At 39.7% G+C, this 26,523-nt stretch overlaps 1 protein-coding gene across 3 annotated transcripts; it reads right to left on the bottom strand.

Moving 5' to 3' along the window:
- Positions 1–3,256: 3,256 nt before the first annotated feature.
- RIOK3 (RIO kinase 3) lies at positions 3,257–25,683 on the bottom strand. 3 transcript variants are annotated; one of them, XM_006903047.1, is made up of 13 exons: positions 25,621–25,683; positions 14,568–14,686; positions 13,809–13,954; positions 13,611–13,718; positions 13,283–13,392; positions 11,833–11,976; positions 10,240–10,367; positions 8,225–8,422; positions 7,077–7,236; positions 5,781–5,861; positions 5,442–5,531; positions 4,926–5,033; positions 3,471–3,578 (listed from the first exon to the last, which is right to left on the bottom strand). In XM_006903047.1, the coding sequence occupies exons 1-13, from the start codon at positions 25,681–25,683 to the stop codon at positions 3,471–3,473; spliced, it is 1,563 nt and encodes a 520-aa protein (XP_006903109.1). The 3 variants fall into 3 exon arrangements, with proteins under 3 accessions (XP_006903111.1, XP_006903110.1, XP_006903109.1); XM_006903049.1 differs by lacking the exon at positions 25,621–25,683 and having other exon boundaries at positions 3,257–3,578; positions 4,926–5,024; positions 14,572–14,686; XM_006903048.1 differs by lacking the exon at positions 25,621–25,683 and having other exon boundaries at positions 3,258–3,578; positions 14,572–14,686.
- Positions 25,684–26,523: the final 840 nt, after the last annotated feature.

Raw genomic sequence — 26,523 nt, 5'->3', positions numbered from 1 at the left:
CTGCCCTGGACACGCCCACCAGGTGATAGGAAGGACAAGCACCTGGCCAACTGACTGGAAGAGATCTATATTTATTCCCGTTCTAAAGGAAATGATTCAATAGTGTGGATATTATTAAACAATATTAATATCTCATGCACGCAAGATCCTGGTGAAAATTATTCAAAGGTGACTGCAACAACACTTCAACAGAGAACTGCCAGGTGTGCTGGCTGGGTTTAGAAGAGGCCATGGCATTATATACATTATAGCCAATGTTAGATGGATCTTCGCAAAAGGAGAAAGTACTAGAGGAATGCCTGTGTTTCACTGACAAGGTATTTGACTATGTGGATCACAACAATCTGGCTAACTTTGCAAAAAAATGGGAATCCCAGAACATTTGATTGTACTTATACAAAATCTGTATTTGGACCAGGAGACAGTTGTTGGAACAGAGCAAGGAAACACTGCATGGTTCAAAATCAGGAAAGGTGTATGCCATACTTTTTCAATCTACATGTGTAACAGATCATCTGGGAGGCTGGGATCTATGAAGAGGAATGTGGCATCAGGACTGGAGAAGACTCATCAACAAACTGTGTTATGCAGATGACACAACCCTCCTTGCCAAAACGGAAGAAAACCTGAAGCGCTTGCTGCAGAAGGTTCAGGACTATAGCCTTCAATATGGATTGAAGCTCAACATCAAGAAAACAAACATTCTTAGGGAGCTCTGGTGGCCTAGAGGCAAGAAGCTGCACTGCAGTCCCAGAGGTACGCAGAGTCCACCAGATGCTCTGCTGGAGAAGGAGGGGCAATATCCTCCTGTACCAGTGAGATCCAATTTGATGGTATACAACAAAAAATAGTTTAAAAAAAAGATTCTTACCATTGCGCCAAGTGGCAGCATTATGGCATATGGTGAAAAATTCAGATTGTTATCAGCCTCAGTTTGCTTGACACCACAAGCAACACTCTTGTAATAAAGATCAAATGGCATTTGGAAAATCAGCTGTCAGAGACCTCCCCAGAGTACTGAAGAGCAATGATATCAGTCTAGAGATGAAGGTGTGCCTGATACAGGCCATGGTCTTTGCAATTACTTGCTATCCATCACAATGACAAGTCTTCAGGATAAGAGAAGAAGGACTGATGCCCTTGAGTAGTTGTGCTGGAGAAGAGTATTGAACATACTGTGGACTGCTAAGAGAACAAACAGGTTCATTCTAGAGAGGGTGAAACCAGGCTGCTCCTTGGAGGCAAGGATTCTGAAATTCCGTCTGACATATTTTGGGCATGTTGCCAGGAGGGACCAGTCCTTAGAGAGGGACATCGTGCTGAGAAAGGTGAAAGGACAGTGCAAGAAAGGTAGATTCCAAGTGAGATGGACTCAGTGACTAGGGCAGTAGGGACAGATGTGTCAGAGATAATGAAATTGGCTCAAGATAGAGCAAGGCTCAAAGCTGTTGTACACAGGGTCGCTATGAGTTGATGGCCCATAACAACGACAAGAAGCACAGTCACCCTTATTTTGATACCTCATAGTATAGCTCATCATATATCCACTTTCATTATAAGGAGATAACATAATTCTAGTTTCTATTTTGTGTATTTTCCATTTATATTTGATTTTTAAATTAATAAACCAACATTTTCCACTAGGGGAATAATATACTCTGATCTATAAGTCAAGAGAAAGTTTTTGTAATATGAAATAGCCTGTTTAAGAGGGAAATCTAAACATGAGAAGTTTAAAAAAGGTGCTTAAAATAGTACTGCTTAATTTATGCAGAGAGTAACCGAGTGCCAGAACTGATCTAAGAAACGGGAAGAACGCACACAAAGAACCAATTCTATAATGATTTCTTCAATTTTAATTTTAAAAAAGCATGTTCACAACACACCCCAAGAATGCCACACAGAAACAGTTTGCTGCTCTTTGTCAAAGAGATGTTAGAAAACAAACCTTAAATGGTCAAAGCTTTTAAAATTTGATAGTTCTCTGAAATTAGTTAATAATTACCTGTTTGTTAATATTGGTTTTAGAGCAGTAAACATTTCAGAAATGTAGCAAATACACCTTTCTCTGAAATGCACTAAGAACTATACAACAAAAACAAAATAAAATTTTTTAAAAACAATTTTTTTATTATTATCTTTTGCGCATGTACCGTCAAATCAGATCTGACTGGTACAGGAGGAAATTGTCCCTCCTTCTCCGGCAGAGCATCTGGTGGATTTGAACCGTGTACCTCTGTATTGCAGTACAACTTCTTGCCACTAGGCCACCAGAGCTCCCCTAGAAATAAATATTTTTTTAAAAAGAACACACTTAGCATTTTAAAATGTTAAGATGTTTTTCTTTCATCAGACAGTAAGTCTGGGTCTTCTTTAGTGGTTAACAGGAGGAATTATGATGTAGCTTACAAATGCCTACTTAATGTACCAATAGAGCTTGCTTTCTGTTAGAATTGTGGTCCAGTGTTAAAAAATGATGAAAAGGTCAAATTAGTTGGTTAATTTGGCACTCTAGTTGCTTTCAACATATTTCCTCCCAACTGATTTAATATTTCTAGTTGTTTGCTGTCTTTCTCTTAAAATCAATTAGTAAATATATTGTTCGACTGAAATGTAAACTGAAACTTGTTTCATTACTTCATTAAAATGTCAGTTTTTCTGTCCTTCTAAATAATTTATATTTCCATTATTAATGCAAAACAGCTTACACCATGAGTTAGAGCTTAACCATTTTAGCTAAATGTAGGAAAGATAAAAATTAAAAAAAATTTTTTTGGTGGATATTTAAGAAGTTCTTAAATGTTCATTTTTTTTTCAGAGACTCTGATATGTTTTCTTGGAATTATGAAAAAAGCAGCATTCAGCTTCTTCTCATGAGATAACAATAAAAAGTATACTGCTTATATCTATTTTCATCATCTACTGTGAAACCAAATTTCCATTTATAACACCCACTTTAAAAAAAAGTAATTTTTCTTTAGAATCATGGTCAGAGTCTAGAAAAAGAATTGAGATGGGCTAATTTTAGGGCAGTAAAATATCTGTGGAAAAATGCCACACAAAGCAGGGAGGTGAAAAAGAAAATACGTTGTAACAAAACTCTTCCCCTGTAAACACATCTGTCCTGTCCTCCCATACTGGGACTAATTTGCCAAGTTTTAAAAATTCTCAAGAAAACACTCTATGCCAGGAATCATATAAAATCAGGTGTATTTCAGGTAGATTACCTTTAGCTGTTAAAGAGCTATCCTATTCATAAGATGAGAGGTAGTGACATTCTATTTTTCAGTGCTGAGCTAAAAATTCCACACATCTGGCACATGAGTTACAAGGAAAAAGAAAAACCACAGAAGCACCATTGTACACTCCTCATGTTTCCTTTTTTGGTATTTCAAGTCACCCATAACTTCATTGCCCCTGGCAGCTGACAGTCACCACTGTGCTAACATGACTAGCAGTGGGCATTACTGCTATTCATTGTACAGTACTGGTGGACCGCCATCATCTTTTATAAATGAAGCCGCTTTCCTTCCGTTCTTCTGAACATGATCTTCATTCATTTTCTCCAAAGTTTCGATCTATAAAATGAACATAGTCACCTGTCAAAACGGTACTTTATAGAAATGCTACTTTAAACAGTGCAACAATGAATGAATGAATGAATGAAAACCCCAAATCTCTGTAAATGTTCATTAAAACTAATAAAATTTAATAATTAAAAAAAAAATTCCAAAAAAAAGAAATGCTGCTTTAGGTTGAGTATTTCTATTTTCTTAAAACTTGCACATTAAAAAACAAAAACAAAAAAACCCTTGTACACTGCTAATGGTGCTGACTTTGAAGTACAGTGTGAACGAATCAACACTATAATAAATTAATCAATGGTCGTTAATGTTACAAACCAAAATGCCTAAGAATAATTGCATTAAAAATCAATGTGATTTTCTAAATCTGTATCCTACATCTGGCTCATCACCATTTGATCTCTGATAGCTCAGACTTGAGCTAGCAGCCTGCTTTACTGCCTGCTTATCAGCAGCCTCCACAGCCAGCACCCCGCAATCTGACTTGCTGATCTTGACTTTGTCAGACCCTGCAGCCGTCTGAGCCAGGAGGATCTCTGTCCTATCATCTGACCAGTGGGCGTAGGGCTTGCCAGGCTCTACAAGCACACAAACGATCTTTTTTGAAATAAATTTTTCTTTTTTGAAATAAATTGTTCTCTCATTAAAAGAAACAGTGTGATTTGTAAATCTTCACTCAAAAATAATAATAAAAGAAGAAACCTCTGTTACTATATAGTATGTGAGTATGTATGTACATTTTATTCTTCGAACATGTTACTGCCTCGATTTTATTACCTGGGTCAATACACACAGAATCTTTATCAAGGTAAGAACTGGAATCAGATACATTTAACTGTCCACTATACAAAGCTTTGAGGGAGCTTTGGTTGCTTAGTGGTTAAGTTGGCTCCTGCCAAGTCAAAGGCAGGAGGTTCTAATCCACCAGCTGCTCCACAGAGAATGATGGGCATATCCCCTTCCCCCCGCCCTTCTCATATCATTTACAGTCTCCGAAAAACCTCCTAGAGAGTAAGCTCTGAGTTGGTCATCTGACTTGATGATATAAACAACAACATACAAAGCTTTTAAGGAAGAGGAAGGGAATTCTAATGTTTATAACAACTGTTCTCTATTTATGAGGAGTTGTACTATGCTGGATTTACCACATTTCTTATCCATCACTGACTGGTCTGCTTATTAGGTGCTAAGTCAGTCTGACACATAATGATACCATGTATGACAGAATGACAACACAGGCCACTTGGCCAAATGCAAGTCATACTTGTGGAACAGTTTCACCTGTCCACTTTATTCAGTTCCCCATTCCCAGAAAGGCAGAGATAGAAGCAAAATACTGACCTCAGCTAAGAAATCAGCTTCATTATCTGCTGAGATGTTTAAGCCTGAAACAGCATTGAAGAGTTCTCGTTCATTAAGGGCTTCCTTTACGCCTCCTTTCTGGAAAAACTAATAAAGAAATACAAGTTAAGTCACTAGGTTACCTTATAAATGAAATTTTGGGAATTGAACATCTCTAAGAGTGTTGATTGTGGAGCCAAGCAAACTGAAGTTTTTTAAGTACTTGGCATTAAATTGGATTAACTGCCTACTTGCTTGCTTAAATGTTTGGAGTCAAAGTAAAAACATATTTCCTTGAAAATGTAATAGCTTAAATATAAAAGCATATGATCATATTCTTATCGAACATGAAACTTGACAACTTTTCTGTACATCCAAGATTGTAACCTTCCTTGAAAGCAAGCAGTGTTTATCTTAATCAGTGAGTCTATAGTCTATCTCATTTATTTTAGGAGTAAGAAAGCATTTGGACCTCTTTTAATCCACAGGAAAGGGTATGCTTATTTGTAAGCCTACCTGTGAGACGTTCCGACAGTCACGGAACAAGAACTCCAGGCCGTGAGGATGGGTTGGCTCCACAGACTGACTGACATCAATCAACCAGACCTAGTTAAGTCCAGAGGAGACACTGTTTACATTCAGTAATTCACATTCAAGTAATTTAATCTGGGTATTAACAATAAAGGGAGCTCTGGTAGCAGTCTGTAGGGTGCAGTGCTGCTAACTCAAAAGCTGTGCCTCCCAGTGGTTTGAATCCACCAGTGGATCTGTAGGACAAAGAGGGGCAATCTCATCTAGAGTGAATTACAGCTATGAAGCCAATGAGTGAGTGGATTAATAACATAAGCTTCTCACCTTTCCGGCATGCCACAGCATGTTGTATTCACTGAGGTCAGCATGTACAAGTGTACAGTCATTGTATAACTGCTGCATCATCTGTGAGAAAGTACGATAAGTGTTGAAGAAATGAACACTTAGCATTTATTTATGCGACTGTTATATGCATATCAGTGTTTTCCAAAAAAGCAAAATCAAAGTCACGAATTGGTTTCCTCTCTCCTTTATACCATCCCTTGGTGGGCTTTTTTTAAGATTCAGTGAGGGGGCAGTAAGACAATGGCAAGGAAGGGCAGGATGAGTGTGTGACAGTCCACTGCCTGGCCCGCATGACAGCAAGGAGACCAGCCTGAGGGGAAGAGCTGATGAGCAGGACGGCAGCCCATCTCTGGGAAACAGATCTTATAATGAACAGTCAGACAAAAGTGAGAAAGGGACATTTATGTGAATGAAGCGGTATTAAAAACTCATTGACAGTGACCCTTTGCCATAAAGTGGAAACCAGTATTAATATGTTTCTCAGACTTTAACAGAACCAAATAGGGACAGAACCTTTTTTTACTCTCTTCCTAGATACATCCCAAAGAAGCCAGAAAAACTGGACTGAAATTTACTGTCATTGATTTCCCACTGGATAATCTCTCTAGTAATTATTTCATAATTTAGATCAACACTTATATATTCACATCTGATGCTACAAGACGTGAATATAGCTACACATGGAAATTTTGTAGAAAGCACTTAAATATCTCCACTGTTCAATGAAAATTCTACCAGGAGCATTTTCTTAAGCCAGAAGGATCTATGACTACATAAAACAATAGTCGTGAGACCTAAATAACTTGTTTCAAGATTTCTGAAATGAGCTTTTCAACTCTTAACATCTGTATGAACAGAAAAGCCCACTCCCTACCAACTTCAGTTTTGATCATCACTTTCTAATTACGAGGCCAAGTCTACTTCTGAGAGTTTCCATCAATAATCCCAGCACTTCCTTTGCTGTTCTAGTTAGAGCATGCAAGGTGTACAAAGCAATGAGGCAAATGTGGTAACATCAGATTTTCTCTTTTAAAGCCTTGTGAGTAACAGCTTCATGTTTCATGTCATTAATGCTACCTGTTTTCACTTGTTTCTTAAATGTGCTGTTTTTTAAAAAAAATTATTCAAGACACCCATAAAGTGATACAAGAACAAAACTTTAACGTTAATAGTTGTTCACAAACTTCACTCATTTCTGTATCGCTTTGAAATACTGTTTCAGGCACTATTTTTTAAAATTCAGATGAAAGATCTTTTAAAAAGGTGCATGCTTACATGAAGAGTCTGATAGTAGGCTTCTTTCATTTCTTCATAACTGAGCTTTACTTCTTTTAATTTAGGAGCAGGAACTTGATCATGGCCAATAAAAGACATAACTAGAATGTGTTTCTTAAGCATTACAACTGTTGGACAAGGAATTCCAACTTTTTGCATTCTGTGAAGAAAGAGATGATTAATAACGTAAAGATCAGATAAAGAAAAAACCCAAAACCAACCACCTTTCATTTATTCTACAAATATCTATGCAGTGTCTCTAGTAAGATGGCACATTATAATCTACTCTGGGTTATGTAGGAATAGGAAGACAGGAAGACTGCTTCTGCCCTTAAAAGTCCCATGGTCTGGTGGAAATGACAGACATAGGAGGAACACACTGTAAGGTGTGTACTGACAGGTGCGGAGGAGCCTTGGAACACAGGGCATGCAAAAAGAACAATTAGAGAGAACAGAAATCTGGCACATAGTACGTACATAATAAAAGCCATGGGTAGCTATGAAAATAGACTCCAGGGCAGCAAGATCTCTTAGGAAATGATACACAGAAGTTCTATAGTTAGAAGAATTTTCAAGCTGCTATACAGGTATAATTATTTCTGAAAGTGAGTATCTTTAGGAAAGAAACTAAAACTAAGTTTTCAAAAGATTAATAGAAAATATTATTAAAGGGAATGATTACTATGTAAAATTATGAGTGATTAAATGAACTGTTTTGCTAAAAAGAAACTGCTTAGAAAACTGAGAAACAGAAGCAATTTGAGATGGGAGATAAGATCTCATATCTACCAAATCAACAAATACTAAAAGTAGTAACCCTTTTCTGAAATGAAAAAAGGAAATCACTACATATTCTAAACCTAACTGAAGGCTGAAATTTTTGTTTCTAGAAGATGGTAATTTTAAACATAGCATTTGGACATATAAGACAGAAATATCAGGCAGAAAATGCTTCAAGTCTTCCTCAGTCTTTACTAAGAGGGGGAGAAAGTCTTTTCTTCCTAAAAACATGGAATCAGGCTATTATATAAAATGTTTTCTATAGGAAGTATTACTGATTGTTATTTCTAGAGATAAATGGAAAAGAAAACACAGATTTGTGGCCTGGCCACCTAACAGGAAAAGGCGATGCCCCAGGATCTTGTTACCTGGTGAGATTGTGCATCTCTTTTTCTGCCCACATGTGGATGATCTTACGTGGATTTAGTTTACTGAAGCGATCCTTAAACCTGAAATCATCTTTAATGTATTTGTCACGGTTCTTAAACTCATTAAGGGTTGTTTTAAATACCTTGATGGCACATTCTGTAGGTACAACTTTACTATCTTCCTTTTCATCCTCCATGCTAAATGGAAAAAGGGAGAAAAAAATTAATCAGTACAACTAAAACAATTTCAAAATAAAGATTTTATGACATTGATTCTATAGTTTCTCACAAATACATGTGTGTGTATATATAAACATATTTATATAGTCTATTTATTAAAGATTTGTATTATACACACACACTTTTGAATTTTCATAAGATTCTTAAGTTTTATTTTTTAGTTTTTTTTTTCTTGTTGCGTACTGTCGAATCAAATCCAACAGGCACAGGAGGAGACCGCTCATCCTTCTTTAGCAGAGCGTCTGGTGGATTCAAACCATGCACCTTTGGGTTTGAAGTGAAGCTTCTTGCCATTATGCCACCAGCACTCCCTTGTTTTGTTTTCATTCAAAAAGCACCTTTCCAAACAAACTGTCAATCAGTTTGCAATAATCTATAATATATAATTCTTTGCTTAATTACTATGGAATCAAATTGAGGAATAACTACAACAAAATGTACTTTACCAGCTATGGTCTAGCTGGGGATGGTCCAAGTACAAATTTTAACATAAACAAGAGGAAATAAGTAGTTTTTAAAAAACAAACAAAACATTCTTTCACTTGTAGAAAATTCTAGAATGTCCTGCCTGTGAGTGTACCTGCAGGGACAAGAAAGAATAAAAATCACCCATGAACAGGGCAATTAAGTTCTGACGGGAAAAGTTTCATGAGGCTTTGTGGCCCAAGTGGCATCTGAAACAACCAGAATAGGACTTGTCTGAGGAATGGCACATTCTACAAGTAAGACACAGCCCGAGACAGAAAAAAACCAGAAATTGGAGCTATGAACTCTGGATATCTGTGTGAGAAACCTGGATGCATTCCCAATGGCTGTGAGGAATTACCAAGGACCTTTGAGTTAGACTATCAATGACATACTTCATGAAGATCAAATGACCAGTCAGGATGGAATGAGGAAGAGGCTTCAGATGTGAAGAACTTAGACACTGAAGGGCTTAAGAATCATGGGGGGGAGGCACTGGGAACAAAATGGAGGTGGATAGAATGAGATACTTACCTTTAAACACCTGAAGAACATTAATCAGGAAAAGGAACTGTATTTCAGAGGGTACACTAGGAATTAAACTACCAACTTACCTCTTTTGTGCCTTTTTCTGCAGACTCATCCTCCTCTGGTACTGCAGTGCAGCTTCTTGCCACTAGGCCACCAGAGCTCCCTAACTCATCCTCCTGTTTAGCCTCAAAACGTTAAGACTACTCCAACTGGTTTTAACTAATTCCTTTCTTCTTATAACTACCTCCTCTTTCTGGACATTTCATTTAGCTTCATGGCTTTTTATACCATCTCACCACTGATAATGTCACATTGGCTTTCTCTGGAACTTCAGGCTCAGTTATCCAACCATCTGCTTGATACCATTTGTGTTTAACAGACACTTCGCACACCAAACACCCAAACCAAAACACATGACTCTGGAAACCTGCCCTTTCTCAAGCTCTACCTCAGTAAATGCTTCTCACCATCAAACTGCTCTGGTCAACCACACATTCAACCCAAAACTCCTGACTCTACCTTCAATACAAATTCTAACCAATTCCTAGTCTCCACTTTCACTACCACATATCTCTGCGGTTCCAAACACAAGCACCTCATTTAACTTCAGCGTCTTCCCTCCTCTTCACACCCTATGCTTCAGGGTCCAGACATACTGCCGCCCCCTGCTCCCCCATCAAATCAAGTACTTAATCAAGTCCTCCACTTAAATTCATTAATACTGGGGAGAGAGGGCTTAACTTTTGATCACATAATGGCATTTTACTCTGCTGACTTACCTCCCTCCATATGCATGGAAGACAACAGATTCCTTCCCTGTACTAATACAGCCAGTGACTGAATCCAGCAATCCGGAGTTGACCATTTTATACATAAGTAAGCGTGTTTTAGGGTCAACTGCTTTTTCCTGTAAAAAGACAGAGCACCACAGGTGAAAATGACTGTTGATCACAAACATATTCTTTCCAGTATCTTACAGGAAAAATTTGGTAAAAAAATCTTTTTTTATCTTGATTATTTATCTCTATGTAGAAATGGCAGACTCTCCTAAGAGGGTTACCAAGACACAATTCATTTTCAAAAATTTTAACACTTAAAACTCAAACTCATTGTTGTCAAGTGGGAACCATCTCAGAGCAGACACCCCACTGCGTTTCCAAGCCTACCAATAGCATGACAAGAGGCTGCCCACTTTTCTCCTGTGGAGCAGCTGGTGGATTCGAATGGTAAGAGGCATGGTCTTTGGGATAGTAGCACAATTTGCTATAGACTATGCCAGCAGGGGTCTCTCAACTGTGACACTCATGTGTTTATTTCACTCATGTGCAAATGAGTATATAAAAGAACAATAAAAAGCCAAGACAATCGGCTTATTCAAAATCCTGTTTTCTCTCCAAAGTTTAAATAGCTCTTCTAGCATACTTAAGACTTTTTAAAAAAGGGTTAATAGTTTATTCTTGATATTTTAGACATTACTGCAATTACTGTAAAATATAAGACTATTAAGTTACCATAGATATTTCAATAAAGTAGTAAGAAACAGTTTTTTAAATGAATTTGGGGGTGAGCTCTGGAGGCCTAGTGGCAAGAAACTGCACTGCAATCCTAGAGGTGTGCAGTTTGAATCTATCAGATGCTTTCCTGGAGAGAGGGAGGGACAATCTCCTCCTGTACAGCCACATCTGATTTGGTAGTACACACACAAAAAAATAATAAAGTTTAAAAAAAATTACTTCCTTATTCTTCTCCACCAGATGCTCTGCTGGAGAAGGAGGGTCAATCTCCTCTTGTACCAGTCAGATCCAATTTGATGGTACACTCACAAAAAAAGAATTAAAAAAAAAAGAAATTGGGAATATCTAGTGGCAATATAAATGTTATACTTAAAATTAATTATGACCACTAAATTATTAGCTTTGATTTAATGATTAGTAACTAGTACATTAAAACAGAAAAATCAAACGGCAAATCCACATGGACATTAGTCATCTTTGATATGAAAAGTTAATCATATGACATAGCTGGGCTCCCTGGAGGCAAGAATTTTGAGGCTCCGTCTCGCATACTTTGGGCATGCTGCCAGGAGGGATCAATCCTTTAAAGGGGACATGATGCTTGAGAGGGTCAAGGGACGGCGGTAAATTAGGGTAGGTGTGTCAGACACAGTGAGACTGGCCTAGGAAAGAGCAGGGTTCCGAGCTACTGTGCATAGGGTTGCTATGAGTTGTGGTTGAATAGATGACATGTAACAATAACAACAACAATAATCACATAACAAGATATCAAGCATGGAGTGTCTCCTGTCAAACATGAAGTTTCCTAACATAAATCCTTCCACTAAGAAAACAAAACCAAAACAAATGAACACTTACTGCAGTAGAATGCTCCTTCTTTTCATGGAGGCGGGCACTTCGACGCTCTTCCGAGTAGGCATGTTGTTTCAAAGCATTGAAAACATGGTTGGACAGTTTTAAATCCATTCCAATTCCATCTCCGACTTGAAACTCAGGTGCAAACTGCCAAGGAAGAAAGAATTAGCAAATGGTTATGTTAAAATGAAGACAGAATCAGATGAAAATGACTTACTAAAAATAAAACCAACAGAAAAATTAGCAATATCAGCTAAGAAACTGCACCCAAAAAGGAATGGTACAATGCTAAAATAAGGAACCTTATTTCATGGAAAAAAACAAAACCAAAAACAAACCACAAAAAACAAAACACCAAATCCGCCCAAAAAAATAAAACAAAAAGGTACATCTGAAAACAAAGAAAGCTCTTGTGTAGGCTTTGCAATTTGCCTTTCCCCCCCCCTTGTTGTGTACCATTGAGTCGGATCCGAGTGGCCCAGGAGGAGATTCTCCCTCCTTCTCCAGCAGAGCATCTGGTGGATTTAAATCGTGTACCTTCAGGATTTCAGCACAGCTTCTTGCTATTAAGCCACCAGAGCTACCTTGCACTTTGCTTTTTACACCAGCCAAAGGACACAGGACAGCATTTTGAGGGTTACACAATCTTACTACAGAGATAATTTCATGTAGGAGGTGTGGAGTAAAAGAGCAAGTTTTGTCTGCATGGTAACAATCCCATTCTACAGCGGCACTGTCCAATATGGTATCCACAGTGGCTATTTGAGTTAGTCAACATTCAGTGTATCAGCTATCTCAGCTATACTTCAAGTGTTCAATAGTCATAGGCGGGTGGCAGGTACTATAATGAACAGCTTCAATACAGAATGTACGCATTATCAACCCATTATAACACCAAGTTTTATCGGACAGTATTATTCTAGAGTCAGATCTGATATATTCCTAGAATTGATATAATTTAATAACATGCTTACGTAAGAAGCACTTGCACTCTAATGCTCCAACATTGACTGTTTTGGTTTCAATATGAAATAGAAAGAATGCTTTTTAAACAATTACTCTGCCGGCTAATTCTTATACAAGATAAAAGCCTACAAAGATTCACAGAGTACATCCTAACAAGTAATTCTCTTTTCCATTTCTTATTGTCCAGTCCCCACTGTTAGCTGGTTCTTGGTTAGAGAGGCTACTTTATGTAAGATAATATGCTGAAGAATGTATTACTTTCAGAAGAACTATTTCACAATTTGAGAATCTCTTAAGATGATTTCAGCATTTTACCCTGGGGTACTTTATCTTATTAGCTCAGTTTTCATAGTATTGTTCTATTGTCATCCACATTTTTTAAGAAAAAGGGTATTTTTAAATAAATTTAAGATATCATATATAAAGGCCTATGTTTTTAACTTATTCAAGCAAAATTTTCACCTCAGGGACACTTTGTGTAACTTACATTTTCCATTCTTGCTGTGTTCTTTCTCCCACATACTACTTCATCATGTTTGGTGGTGATGTCTTTTCCTTTTCCAATAAAACCCTTCTTAGGAGTAGGAATTGGTTTTGCTAAAAGGCAATTAAGAGATAGAAGACAAGTATAGAAAAATATCAGATAATACTGTTGCACTCACCAAAGTCTGAAAAGCCATGTAAATCTTAGAATAAATTTGCAATTGTCAGATTGAGAGACAAACATAAACATGACAAGTTCATTAGGAAAAAGAGTCTATCTATTCCTCTAACCTGACAGCTGCTCCCTCCCCCAGATTATCACAAGCAGATACCTGGTCTGTAGGGGTCATCCCATGTATCTTGCCAGTCAACCTCATCTTCAGAGCTATCACTGTCTTCATAAGGATGTACTTTTCGGTAATTTTCAAAGGAAATAGAAACTTAAAAAGGCAAAAATAGTTTGAGATTTATTTGGGTGCATGGTACAAGCGCTTCCTACCAACCAACACATCACAGTATGACCATACTACCTTTGCTATCGCCATTGAATTTTTTTTCTTCACGCCTGAGCTGTGCATCATATTCTCTGTCAAATTCCATCTGTAGCATCTGAGCCAGCATTAGGTCGCTGGAAGTATCAGTGTTTTCTCCAGTGATAAATGGTCCTTCAGCAACACTATCAAAATAAGGCAATATAAACTACTATGATACTACTATGATGTGTGCACGTAAAGGATGCCACTAATTACAAGCGTAGGCTAAGCCTTTCCAGTTTCAAAATCTACTGAAGCAGTGAAGGGAAAGAACTCTACCACACCATTCATGTTTCCCTGACTGGTTCCCTCCTGATTAATGACTTGTGAAAGCATGAATTAGAATTAAGAAAGGTATAAGAGAAAGTTAAAGGGTTCAAATATTATCCAAACTAAGCCTATCAATGCAATCGTGCCGTGTTCTAAAAAAAAGAGCAGATGAGTGTTAATCAACTACAAGCACTTCATCGATCCTGTATGCCACCTCACTATTTGTTTATTTGGAGATCAGCAAGTTCTACTGGTAACATAATTAAAATGCAGAGAAGCGGGGCGATTTGTCCATGATTGTACTGAAAACCAATCATAGAAACAACATCAGAACCCAGGTATCAATGGGTGTGTATACGGTGCGCTTTCTAGTGCAGTGTTTTTCTAAGGGTATGTTTTAATCAGTTAGGACAAACACGAATCAAATCCTAAAAGTCTGATATAAAAAGCTGCTGATAAAATATATTCTTGGTGTGCTTTACTTACCCACCAACTTCAGGAAAAGCAGCAACTTCCTCTTCTAACTGTAATTCTTTAGCCAATTGTTCACTCATTACCTCAGCCAAGGAACAAGATCTCGTATTTTGAGGGGTAGCCCATGGACACTGTTGGGGGTAGGGGAAAAAGGGAAGGCCAATCAATTAATAATAATAAAATAAGATACACCTTAAACTCAGAAATAAGGCTATCTTCTCATTTGAATCATTAGCTATTGAATCATTATAATCTTGTAAGTAAAACTTCCTTCCAGCTCAAATGCAGTTAAGAATAAACTGAAATGAAAAGTGAAAGTAGCCCAATACACCCTCCAGTTTGCCCAGTGGACACATTCTCAACCCTGCAGGAGCACCACGCTATTCGGGTACTGCCCACTGACCAACGTGTTCCCTTCTGCTTAAAGAAACAGATTTCTAGGCAGATTTTCTTACAGGGAGAGACTACACCAGCTAGCAGAACTCAAAGTGCACTTGAAAGTCATATGTCATCCAACTTAATTTCTATGGTTTCTGTATTAGTCTTTAAAGTATAAGAAGTAAGTTAAGCCTTCTCGAGACATCCTGGGGTATGCGAGAGAAAAACAACACAATAAAATGACACCTTCTAAGCTGTGAAACACTCTGGAAAGAATAGGACTATCCAAACTCCAAAACCAAATTTACTGCTACATAGCAGTTTCTCCCGCTTACTAACTCTGTAGGATAGAGCAGTAATGTCTCATGTGGGTTCCAGGGGGTAAATCTTTATGGAAGCAGATCCACACCTCTTTCTCCTGTGGAGGGTAGATGGGTTAGAACCTTCTAGTTAGCAGCCAAGTGTTCCACCACTGCACCACCAGGACTCCTCCCACCCTTTGTTGTTGATGATGTAGGTGTTGTTAAGTAGACTGACTCAGGTCTCTTAGGTTTGTTACACAATTTCTAAAGGGGCAAGCCTTATTTAGCAGCAACAAATGACTACATTTCAAATTTAAGTGATTCAAGTTCAAGTGATGGGTACTAACATATAGTTGCTTAAGCATCTTTTGACTGCCCAGTTCTCTGTACCCTCCTCTCTCATTAGTGTACCACCATCCCACAGAAGGGCTCCTGTCAGAGGTCCCTAACTGGCTTTTTTGTTTCCAGCCTACTACTGTCCCTACTCGACACCACAAAACAGTGGTGGCTTAAACTTAGTCTTTGTTTCCCACAGTATTTAGAAGGCACTTGTTCCCACAGCAAAGAAAGGTGACCCAACAGAGTGTGGAAACTGTAGAACAATCCCATTGATTTCACATGCAAGCAAGAGTCTACTGAAGGTTATACAAAGACTGGAACAGCACATCAGCAGAGAACTTCCAGAAGTTCAGGCTGGGCTTAGAAGGGGTCGTGGTACTAGGGATGTTGTATTTGATGTTAGATGGATCTTAGCTGAAAGCAGGGAATACCAGAGGAATGTCTATCTGTGTTTCATCGACTATGCAAAGGCGTTTGACTGTGTGGATCATAACAAACTGTGGCTGACTCTGAGAGGAATGGGAATCCCAGAACACTTGATCGTTTTAATGTGAAACCTATACTTGGACCAGGAGGCAGTCGTCAGAACAGAGCAAGGAAACACTGCATGGTTCAAAATTGGGAAGGGCGTACGCCAGGGATGCATCTTATCTCCATACCTTTTCAACCTGTGTGCAGAGCAGATTATCCGGGAGGCTGGGCTCTATGAAGAGAAATGTGGGGTCAAGATTTGCGGACGATTTATCAACAACCTGCGCTATGCAGATGACACAACCCTGCTTGCTGAAACTGAAGAGGACCTGAAACACTTGCTGCAGAGGGTCAAGGACTGCAGCCTCCAATATGGATTGAGGCTCAATGTCAAGAAGACAAAGATTCTCACCACTGGACCAACTGGCAGCATCAGGATGGATGGTGAAGAGATTGAGATTGTACACAGTTTGCTTGGCTCCATAGTCAACACTCTTGGCACCAGCAGTCAGGAAATCAAAAAGCATATCCCGATGGGAAAGTCTGCTGTTAGGGACCTCTCTAAAGTACTCAGGAGCAATGGTGTCTCTCTGGAGACTAAGGTGAGTCTGATATAGGCCATGGTCTTTTCTATCACTTGTTATGCATCAGAAAGTAGGACAATGACCAAGGAGGATAGAAGGAGAATTGATGCCTTTGAGCTGTGGTGCTGGAGAAGAGTATTGAGAATACCATGGACTGCTAGGAAAACAAACAGATTGATCCTGGAAAAGGTTAAAGTGGGTGGCTCCTTGGAGGCAAGGATTCTGAGGCTCCATCTAACATATTTTGGACATGTTGTAAGGAGGGATGACCGGTCCTTGGAGAGGGACATCATGCTTGGGAGGGTGGAGGGACAGAGCAGGAGGGTAAGACCCTCTATGAGGTGGACTGATTAAATGACTGGGGTAATCAGGATGGGAGTGTCAGAGACAGTGTGACTGGCATAGGACAGAGCAGAGTTTAGGGCTGTTGTACATAGGGTCTCTATGAGTTGCAAGCGACTCGACAGCACATAACAACAACAACAACAATTGGTGGCACGGCATTGTAGCATGTTGTACTGCTAACCAAAAGATCAGTGGTTTGAACACACCAGTTGCTCTATTTTTTTTTTTAAAAAAAGTGTGGGCAGTCTCTGTCCATCAAGATTGTAGCCTCAGAAACCTGAGAGAGGGTTGCTTTAAGTTGGAATCAACTCTAGGACGGTGGGTTAGACTTTGCTGCCTTTAGGAGACCATCCAAATGCATGCCGTAACTGCTTGTAAGATCCTTGAGGTCCGGCATTCAGTCTTGCTGCTCTCTTCACTTTTACAACTTCTTTATTTCTAAAATTCTCCCTTCTTTCCCCCTTAGCCTTTGTTTGGGCTTTCACTTTCACTATTCTGTTTGTCTAGAACATTCTTCCTCATCCCCTCCCTGACTTTGACAATCTTTAGGTCTCATATCACTTTTTCTGCAAGGACTTTCATGATCAGTCTAGATGGTGTCTGTTCACCTGCTATATGGATGGACAGATAGCATCTTGTACTTCCTTTATCTTAAAAATGACTGGCGTCTGCAGTCACCACTTTGACGGTAGGGCTGTGTATCTTGTTTGCTACAAAAACTACAGTCTGGATCCCGGCACCTAGTCCAGCCCATTTTGTTGTTAGCTCTTGACTCATGGAGACCCCATAAACCCCTCCCCATGACAGACTGTGAATCTGATTGCTGCATTTTCATGGAGAGATTTTTCACAAGCACCCGGTGAAGTCTCTGTTCCTAGACCATCTGTGTGGAAGTTCCACTAAAGTCCGGTTCGTATCTTAGCAACAAATATGTCTCCGCTGACAGATGGCTGGGGCTGCATGGGAAGGGCATATCTAGGAATTGAACCTGGGTCTCCCGTATGGAAGACTCAGACTCAACCCAAGAGCCACCCTCGGCCATGCACACAGCAAGCAGTAAGTGGATTATGTGCTGAGTCAGAGGATGTGACTAATAAACAAAATACTTACATTTTTAAAGTTAAATGTTTATCAAATGGAAGGAAAAGACCACCTCATTGCTGGTGATCAGAAATGATTCACAGCTGAGCCTCCAGTGGTTTTAAGTTGGTCTCAAATGATAAAATAGAAATAATGTACTGTCCTAAACTGATACAAAAATTATCATCAATGGATAATTGTCCCCCTCCATTCTATTTCTCTCAAAGTTTTCATGTTACTACCTATCTAGAATATAGCATCTGATACTTGTTGAGTGATACAATCTCATCAGATTTAGTCAGTACAGGTCCTCAGGCTACTTTAAAGACCTGCTGAGAGATGCCTGGAAACCACCCTTGTTCAGTGTCTCTAGCATTGAGGATCTGAAAATTAAGTGCATCGAGGTGTTAAGGTAGAGCTCAAGAGTGAAAATGACAGCTGCGTTGGTGCCCAAGTGAATCAGAATCAAGTTTTATCCACTCTCTCTGAGATGATGTGGTACACTCAGATCTATTATTCCACCTTGAGCCAAGGCCAACTCTGGAGAGGAAAGGGAGTTCTCTACACTTCATCACAGACAATTCCTTTAAAGCATCAATATTCTGTATTTAAAGAGCACTGGTGTTGTGGTTCATAGCAAGTTGCATAGCTACCTCACATCTCTGGTGGTTCAAATCCACCAGTGGGAGGAAGAGGAGCTGTTTCCTCCCAGGGTGATCTGCAGCCTCAGAAACTCAATGGAGAGTCGCCTAGAGTCAGAACCAACTGGATGGCAGTGAGTTTGAGCAAGGAAGGGGACTCTCAAATCAGGACTGCAGAGAAGAAAAACCTCACACAGAATCAGAAGAGAAGTTAACACAGTTCTCCTAAAGGGACTGAAAGGCTGATGATGCTGGCAAGTGCTGTCTAGTCGAACACGATCCATAGTGACCAAGGGATCCTATCCTGGCCATCCTCACAATCTCTGACCCACTTAAGCCCATTGCTGCAGTCACTGGGCCAAGTCATCTTGCTGAGGGTCTTCCTCTCTTTTGCTGACCTTCCTACCTTCTATGCAGACAGAAAGGATATTAAAATACACACAAAAATCCACCAGATGCTCTGCTGAAGGAGGAGGAACAATCGCCTCCTGTACCAGTCAGATCCAATTTGAGGTACACACATTAAAAAAAAAAAAATATACACAAAAATAGACCAATCCTGAAGGAACAAAATCCAGAATTCAAAGGTGAGTTCTAGAAAAAGAATACAGTAACAAGAGAGAAAAACATCAAAGAAATAAGTCACAAAATCTCCTAGCAATTCAGGAGCCTCCAGACCAGGAGGATGCAGAGGGTGCAAGAGGTGTATTTGGAGGCGGGGTGGAGGTTTCAGAATTAAGCCCTCCCTTTCTATAAAAGTAAATAAATATTAACTAAAATGGGGGGGGAACAGCAGGATAAATGTTATTCATAAAGGAATAAATTCCAAAAGAAACAGCTAAAAGAGGAAGGCAGATTACCAGGTAGGAAGAGGAACATGGGACTACTATTTTTTTAATATAAGCCTCACTAATATTTGATTTTTTAAAAATTTTATTATTATTTGTATGTGTGCGTGTGTGTACCATCAAATTGGATCTGACTGGTACAGGAGGAGACTGTCCCTCCTTCTCCAGCAAAGCCTCTGGTTGAAAGTATTTGATTTTTAAAGCACAAGTACATGTAACTGATAAAAATAAAGTTGAAATATATACATACACATAATGTAAATCAAGAGAATAACTTAGAAATTTGTTGGCAGAGTTTGATACGAACAGGACCAATTTCCAAAAAAGGATAGATGTGCCTCTGATAAATTTCTACACTTGGCAAGAATGAGAAAAGGTGAGTAAGAAACTGTTTTAAACTATATTAATAAACTGAGTATACCACAAATCAAACTTATTTTCTCCTGAGGTTGAACTTTCCTTTTCTTCTTCTCCATTCAGCCTCCACTGAGGCCCTGGAGCCATCTCGGCCACCTCTCTCATCTCCTCTATCTAGACACATCTTCTGTTGGTTCTTTGTGGAGAAGTTTTCTAAGCACAGACCAGAATCCACTATAAGCCCTTTTCATCTTATATTTAAATTTCTGTGATAACCACGTCATTTCCAGCTCCCCATTCATTCCAGGCATTGGTAAAAGATAATCTTCCTAAAACATCAAATTCTATTCCTTTTCACAATTCCCCAACAAGGGCCAAGATCTAATTTTAATTTGTTTGTTTGAATCAGCAGATGGAATCTGTTTCCATATCTAGCTGCTCTGTCCTGTTAATTCCTTTAAGGCACATACTGAAGTGAAATTTGCTTCCCAATATTAATCACCTATAATGAACTGGACCCACAGCTAACTTGGGCAAGTCTAGAACACTGGATAAGTCTGATGTTCAGAGACCTTTCCAAAGTACTGCGGAGCAAGTTTAAAGACTAAAGTGCATCTGATTTAAGCCACTCTATTTTCAGTCACTTGCTATGTACCTGAAACCTGGACAATAAATAGATGACTGAACATCAAAGCCTTTGAGCTGTGATGTTAGAGAAGAGTACTGAATAACCTATGGACTGCCTGGAGAAAGTGCAGCCAGAGTGCTTCTTAGAAGTCAGAATGGTGAAGCTTCGTCTCACATACTATGAGCATGTTAGGAGAGGCTATTCCTTGAAAAGGAACATCGTGTTTGGGGAAAAAAATGGAGGGTCAGGAAAAAAGAAGATCCTTAATAAGAAGTACTGACACACTGACAGAAGCTATGGGTCAAGTAAGCCAGAGATGATGAGGATGGCACAGGATAGGGCAGGGTTCAGATTCACGGTTCACAGGGTTGCTATGAGGTGTACTCGACTCAGTGGCACCTAACAACAGCAATATGAACTGGAATAGGCATAATGGCAACTGGTTTACTGGCATAGAAGATATCTGACAGCTTCTAAATTAGTATGAACTTTTCCTTATGAAAAGGTTTTTTGTAATGACTAATTGTATCCTAAAAGCCTTGGATGTGTAATGTGCTATCTGCTGGATTGCTTACTGAAGGTTAGTGGTTCAAATTTACCAGCTGCTCTATGGGAAAAAGACGGGATGCCTATTCTGAAAAAGCCTTTATAGCCTTGTACATCCAATGGAGGATGGCCACAGTCTGACTGGACAACAGTAGCCTAACAGATACAGCTGACTAACAAGTTACCCAGTTAAGATCTATCATTTACAAAGATTATTTAAGTCTTACAACAACTGAAGCGATGCAACGTCACCCTCATTTTACAGATTTAAGGGAGCTCTAGCCTATAGAGGTTTCTAACCTAAACACAACTCCTCAGGAGAAAGATGGGCAATCTTCTGTGCAAGCCTCAGAAACCTGCTGGAAAGCCGGCTACGAGTTGGTTCCAACTGGACAGTAGTGAGTAACAGACAGTACAGCCATTTTGCAGACTTAAAAACTACGACCAAAGAGGTCATTTAACAAAAGAATACATTGTAGATGAACGCACTCAAGTTTAAATCAAGGCCTCAGGGCACACTGCTTCCCTAGTCACCTTATTCTAGAATAAGATAAGCAAACTTCCCAACTGTCTAAAGCGTAAAATCAAAACTCCTTAGCAAGGAACATGCTTCATAATTTTCTCTAATGTCTTCAGTGTCATCTCCATGCATGTGTTCCACCAACACCGTATCTGCCAAATATGCCTTCCTTTCACTCTTCTACGGGTCACACATGCTCTTCTCTTTCAAGGCTTTTTCTCCTTTCTCTATTTCCTCCAAGTAGACGTCACTTCACCATATTCGAGTTGATTACATATGAGCCCCAATAAAGCAAAGAGTTCTTGAAGGGGGCTGGGCCTCACCCCAGCATACAGCTTAGGGTATTAAGACACACACACACACCCTCTTAAAAATATGCTGAGTAATATGGGTCAAAAAACCTTCACTGGAGGTATTTAAGGAACTGTCAAGTTTGCCCCTAGTCTAAATTTGGTGCTGGGTGGCTGTTGCCAAATCAAAAGCAGGTGGTTTCAACCCACTCTGCGGGAGAATCTCCCCCTATCCATGCCTCTGAAAACACTGCAGGGTCAGCTATGAGCTAGTTCCTACTCAACGGCACCCAACAACTACTCACGCACTGGGTTCTAGTGGCATAGCCCTTAGGGAGCTACGCTGTCAATCCAAAGGCCACATCTCTGGCAGTCAGAATCCACCAGTTGCTTCCCAGCAAAAAGACAGGCAATCTCCTCTTGAGCAATTTACAGTCTCAGAAAACCCACTGCAGGGTCAGCTAACAGTTGGTTGGTTCTGAGTCACCAGCAATGTGTAAGAGAAATGACTCGTACATGCTTTCCTCTATCAGTCTGTCCTTTTGCCCACTGACTTCTGATGCCTTCTAGTCTTTTGCTATGGCCCATTAATTCTGCTGAACTTGCATAAATGACAGTAAGAGGCAAAAATGAGAGACTGTGATTTTTTTCTTTGCAGGCAGATATTTACCTACTCCTTTGACAGACTGAATCAGAAAATGAAACAGGCAGAGAGGACAGATCACAGACATCTCCATTTCCCCCTCCTACAGATCTGCTCTGCTCCCTGGAGTCTTATACTGAGTTGAACCTCTCCATCTCTCTGCTGTCTGCCTCCCACTGAGGCAGTATCTGGCAGTGAGGATACTAAAGATTTTAGAGACATAGTCAATGCCCATACTTTGAGATCAAATCCAAACTCTTCAAGCCAACAGCTCGAGCCCAGCTTTCCAATCTAATTTCCCACTCTTCCTCTTACTTAAATAAAGAGCACTTGCAGCCAGAAGACACGATCTAGGCAGAACATGTGATTACACATCTTAAGACAAAAACCTCTGGCAAAAGGGATAAGGGTCTACACAACAGTCATCTATTTTTCAAAACACAATTTTTATTTCAGAATTACAGAAAATACTGAGTTCTAGATACTGAATACAAAGTTTCCTCTATTAATGTCCTGCATTTGTGTTGTAGAGTTTTATGAACATCTAATGAACCAATACTGACAAGTTATTCATTCAAGGTCTTATTTTATTTCATTTCCTTCAACTTTAACCTAATGTTCTTTTTGCCTCAGAATCAAATTTACTGTTATGCTTCCTCAGGCTCCTCTTGAATATCAGTTTCCCAGGCCTTTCTTATGTTGAGGTATTGAGGAGTGTCACAAAATTCATTTTTACAGTTCCCCTTCTGAGACACCTATTCTTTTGTCTATAGTCTACCAATCTTCCCTACCAAGAACATCCCCCAAAATTTTTGCCATAGTAACAGTTCTACATTTTGCAAAAGGTACCTCAGGAACCTAAAGACAGACAGGTCTCTAAAAACCTTACAGGGGGTCTCCAAGGTCACAATTATTTTCATAATTATTGTTATTGTATACCCTCAAGTTGTAACTGACACAGAGCTGACCTGCCAGTGGGTTTTCAGAGGTAGTTCTCCTCACAAGAGAGAAGACTGCGCATCTTTCTACTGCAGAGCAGCCGGTGGATTCGAACCACTTGCTTTTGGGCTGGCAGCACAATTCCTTACCACTCATCAGAGCTCCCCATTTTCACAACAGTACTATTATTTGACTTTCCCTCTTTTATTTTCTCAAGTGAGTTTTCCAGAGGCTCTTTCACATTGACCGTTATCATCACTCTGAGGGTGAATAGAATGGTTAGTTGTTTCTGTTCTAAAATGTGTTAAGGTTTAGGATAATAACATGCACACTTTTGGAGATTAAGTCAGTTTTTTCTTAGCATTTCAATCACTTTCTTAGTTAAGCTCATCGCCACTGAGTCAAAACCAACCCATCGCTGGTCACATTAATATTCATCTTAAATGATCCCTCCTATTATAATCCACATGTATGTAGCCTTGTTACAATCGACAGGGTTAGAACTTTGGCCTGAAGAATGGTGGCTTGATTTAACAGCCATTCCACAAGAGAAGGATGCAGTCTGCTTCTTTAAAGATTTACAGTCCTAGGTGGTTTTCCCTGGTCTATCTTTCTATTTTTCTGTCTGTCTCTCTCTCTCCCCCCAGATTGAGGAATCTTGCCTAGGAGCCCCCTTAATAAAGCTGCTTTAAGCTTAAAAAAAAATTATATATACATTTATTTTATTATATAGATAGATACAATAAAGATTTACAGTACTATAGGGCTATTACAATGTAGCATTCACTTAATGGCAGTGGATATAAACTACATATTTGTGTGTGGGATAGATTTTCCTTATACTTCAACCAGATAGGACAATCAGCTGTCCCAAATAAATCAGAAACTAAAGAGATTTTTTGAGCTGTAAAAGAAAACGAAACCAAAAAACCCCACCACCAAAAACACCAATTCTCTTCACTCAGGTGTCTTTGTTTTGTTTTGTTTTGAAAAATAGTGGCTTCTGTTTTGCCTGTCAAAACATGATCTTTCACTAAATAGGGCATCAACATGCCTAGGGTTATTTCTGTTTGAGCGACAAAAATGGAAATTTAAATTCTGATGATGTATACTGAATTAGAACACTATGGATATAATGTATCAATTAAAGTTTAAGTTAAATCTGCTGTGCGAATGTATTCTAAGCAATGTTGCTTTCATTGGGCACTTTTCTCTGGCTTTAACTCAAGAACTGAATATGAAGAGTAGTATTGCTCTTTACATTTTAAATAGGATCTCAGAATAAAGTTAGATACAAAATAGCATGGAAACAAATATTCTGGTGGAACACATCCAATACTCCCTAAATTGTAGGACTTTCATAAAATTTTCCTTTACTTATTCACTAATGAACAAACCCAACAGGTGGTTCTTTAATGAAAAGATAAGCTCTATGCTAATATGTAAAGAACAATTAAGAAGCTAAAAGTTCGATTCCTTCACAAACTTAGAGAACACTTTACGTGTTCTTGCTCTCAAACAAGTTCACTAAAATTAGTAATCCTTTTAATGGAGTGTCATGGAAAAAGGAATTGACTGAACCAGAAACCAAACGAGAAGTAAACAGTTTTTTCAGCTTGTCATTACAGGGGAAACTGTAAAAGTTAAAAAGCTGGCAGGTAACAAGAATTCATAACCCTCTGGCATGCTAGCGTGGGGGAGGGAGGGTGTGCCTGGTTTTATCTTTTACAAGTTCAAAAACAAGAAATTACTGAACTAGGACAGCCACACTAGTTAATCTCAGAAAACAACTAAAGCAACTTTCTATGAATTGCTGGGTTTGACTCACTGGACCCGTAAAGAAACAGGTCAGACTTGATTTCTCCCAAACGTCTGCAGGCAAGCCCTGATCAATACACCTCCCCGTGATTCAGACAACCAAGTGCAGAACTAAAGAGAGATCAAAAACATCCACAGTGGTCTCTGGGAGCCCTGGAGGCCAGCGCAGCCCATCCGTCCCGTTGTCCTGGCCCATCTGCCCCTGTCCGAGATGGCCAGGGTTCCCACTGCCTAGTAACAGATAAGTCGCGGCCATCACACCTGCCGGCTCCTCCAGGCTTTCAGAGACACAGTGCAGGTGAGTAAGGCAGGTACGCCCGCTCGGCCGTCACTCACCTTGCTCGGTTCCCAGGCCGCTGCTGTCCGGGGTTCCGGAGAAGCCACTCCGACTAGATCCATGTGGGGGGACCAGCCAGAGACAAGGACAGGGCAGACGGGGAGGAGCTCCACCGAGGAGGAGGCAGGCAGCAGGGTCAGGGAGACGAGGAACAAGCGACCGAGAGGAGGCGAGAGATGGCGCCGAGGGCGGCCGCGACCGGAACTAGCCTCTTCTCTTCCGCCCTTACGGGTGGGGCTGTCGTTTCTGATTGGCCGTCCGACCCTCGCTTAGTCACCTTGCCCCGCCCCAGAGGGCAGCTCTTCCGGGACGCTACCGCCCGGAGTCCAGGGTGCACAGTCAGTCCATCTGTCTGTGCGAGTGTAGTCACGGTTGCTTTCGATCAGCTGTACAGGGTCTGGGCGTCTCATGTCCTGGCTCCGCTCTGACTGCTTTCTTCCTCCTGACATACAGTACACAGCACTGGATCACATTAAACTAGAATGGACTTTGTGAATATAAAGAAACAAGGCTTCCTTCATTCATTCTCCGCTAACATCTACATTGATAAGGGAGACAATGGCAGGTGTGTGGAAAAGCGGGAGACGAAGAACCACTGGGTTTTGTTTTCATTGTTCTGGGGGGATTATGTGTTGCACTGTTGCCAAAAAAAGTCAAAAGTACAGATACAGCTACTTCATCCGATAAAGATGGGCAGTAGCCTCTCAAAGATTTACAGCTTTAGAAACCCTGTGGAGTGTCGCTACGAGTTGGAATTAACTCTTCAGAAACAGTGGGGTTTGGCAGTAGTTTGTGGCAGGAATATGAAAATCTGTAAAACATAACATTGGGTAAAAGAAGTTTTGGTACTGCATTTTGTAGGGAGATTCTTAGAGTGTATGTTGTTTGTTGTTGTTGTTGTT

This window comes from Elephantulus edwardii, unplaced genomic scaffold (assembly GCF_000299155.1).
Source record: "Elephantulus edwardii isolate Elephantulus edwardi_28Jun2011 unplaced genomic scaffold, EleEdw1.0 scaffold00501, whole genome shotgun sequence".
Lineage (NCBI taxonomy): Eukaryota > Metazoa > Chordata > Mammalia > Macroscelidea > Macroscelididae > Elephantulus > Elephantulus edwardii.
The sequence above is the reverse complement of the archived record's forward strand: the minus strand, read 5'-3'. Positions and strand labels throughout refer to the sequence as shown.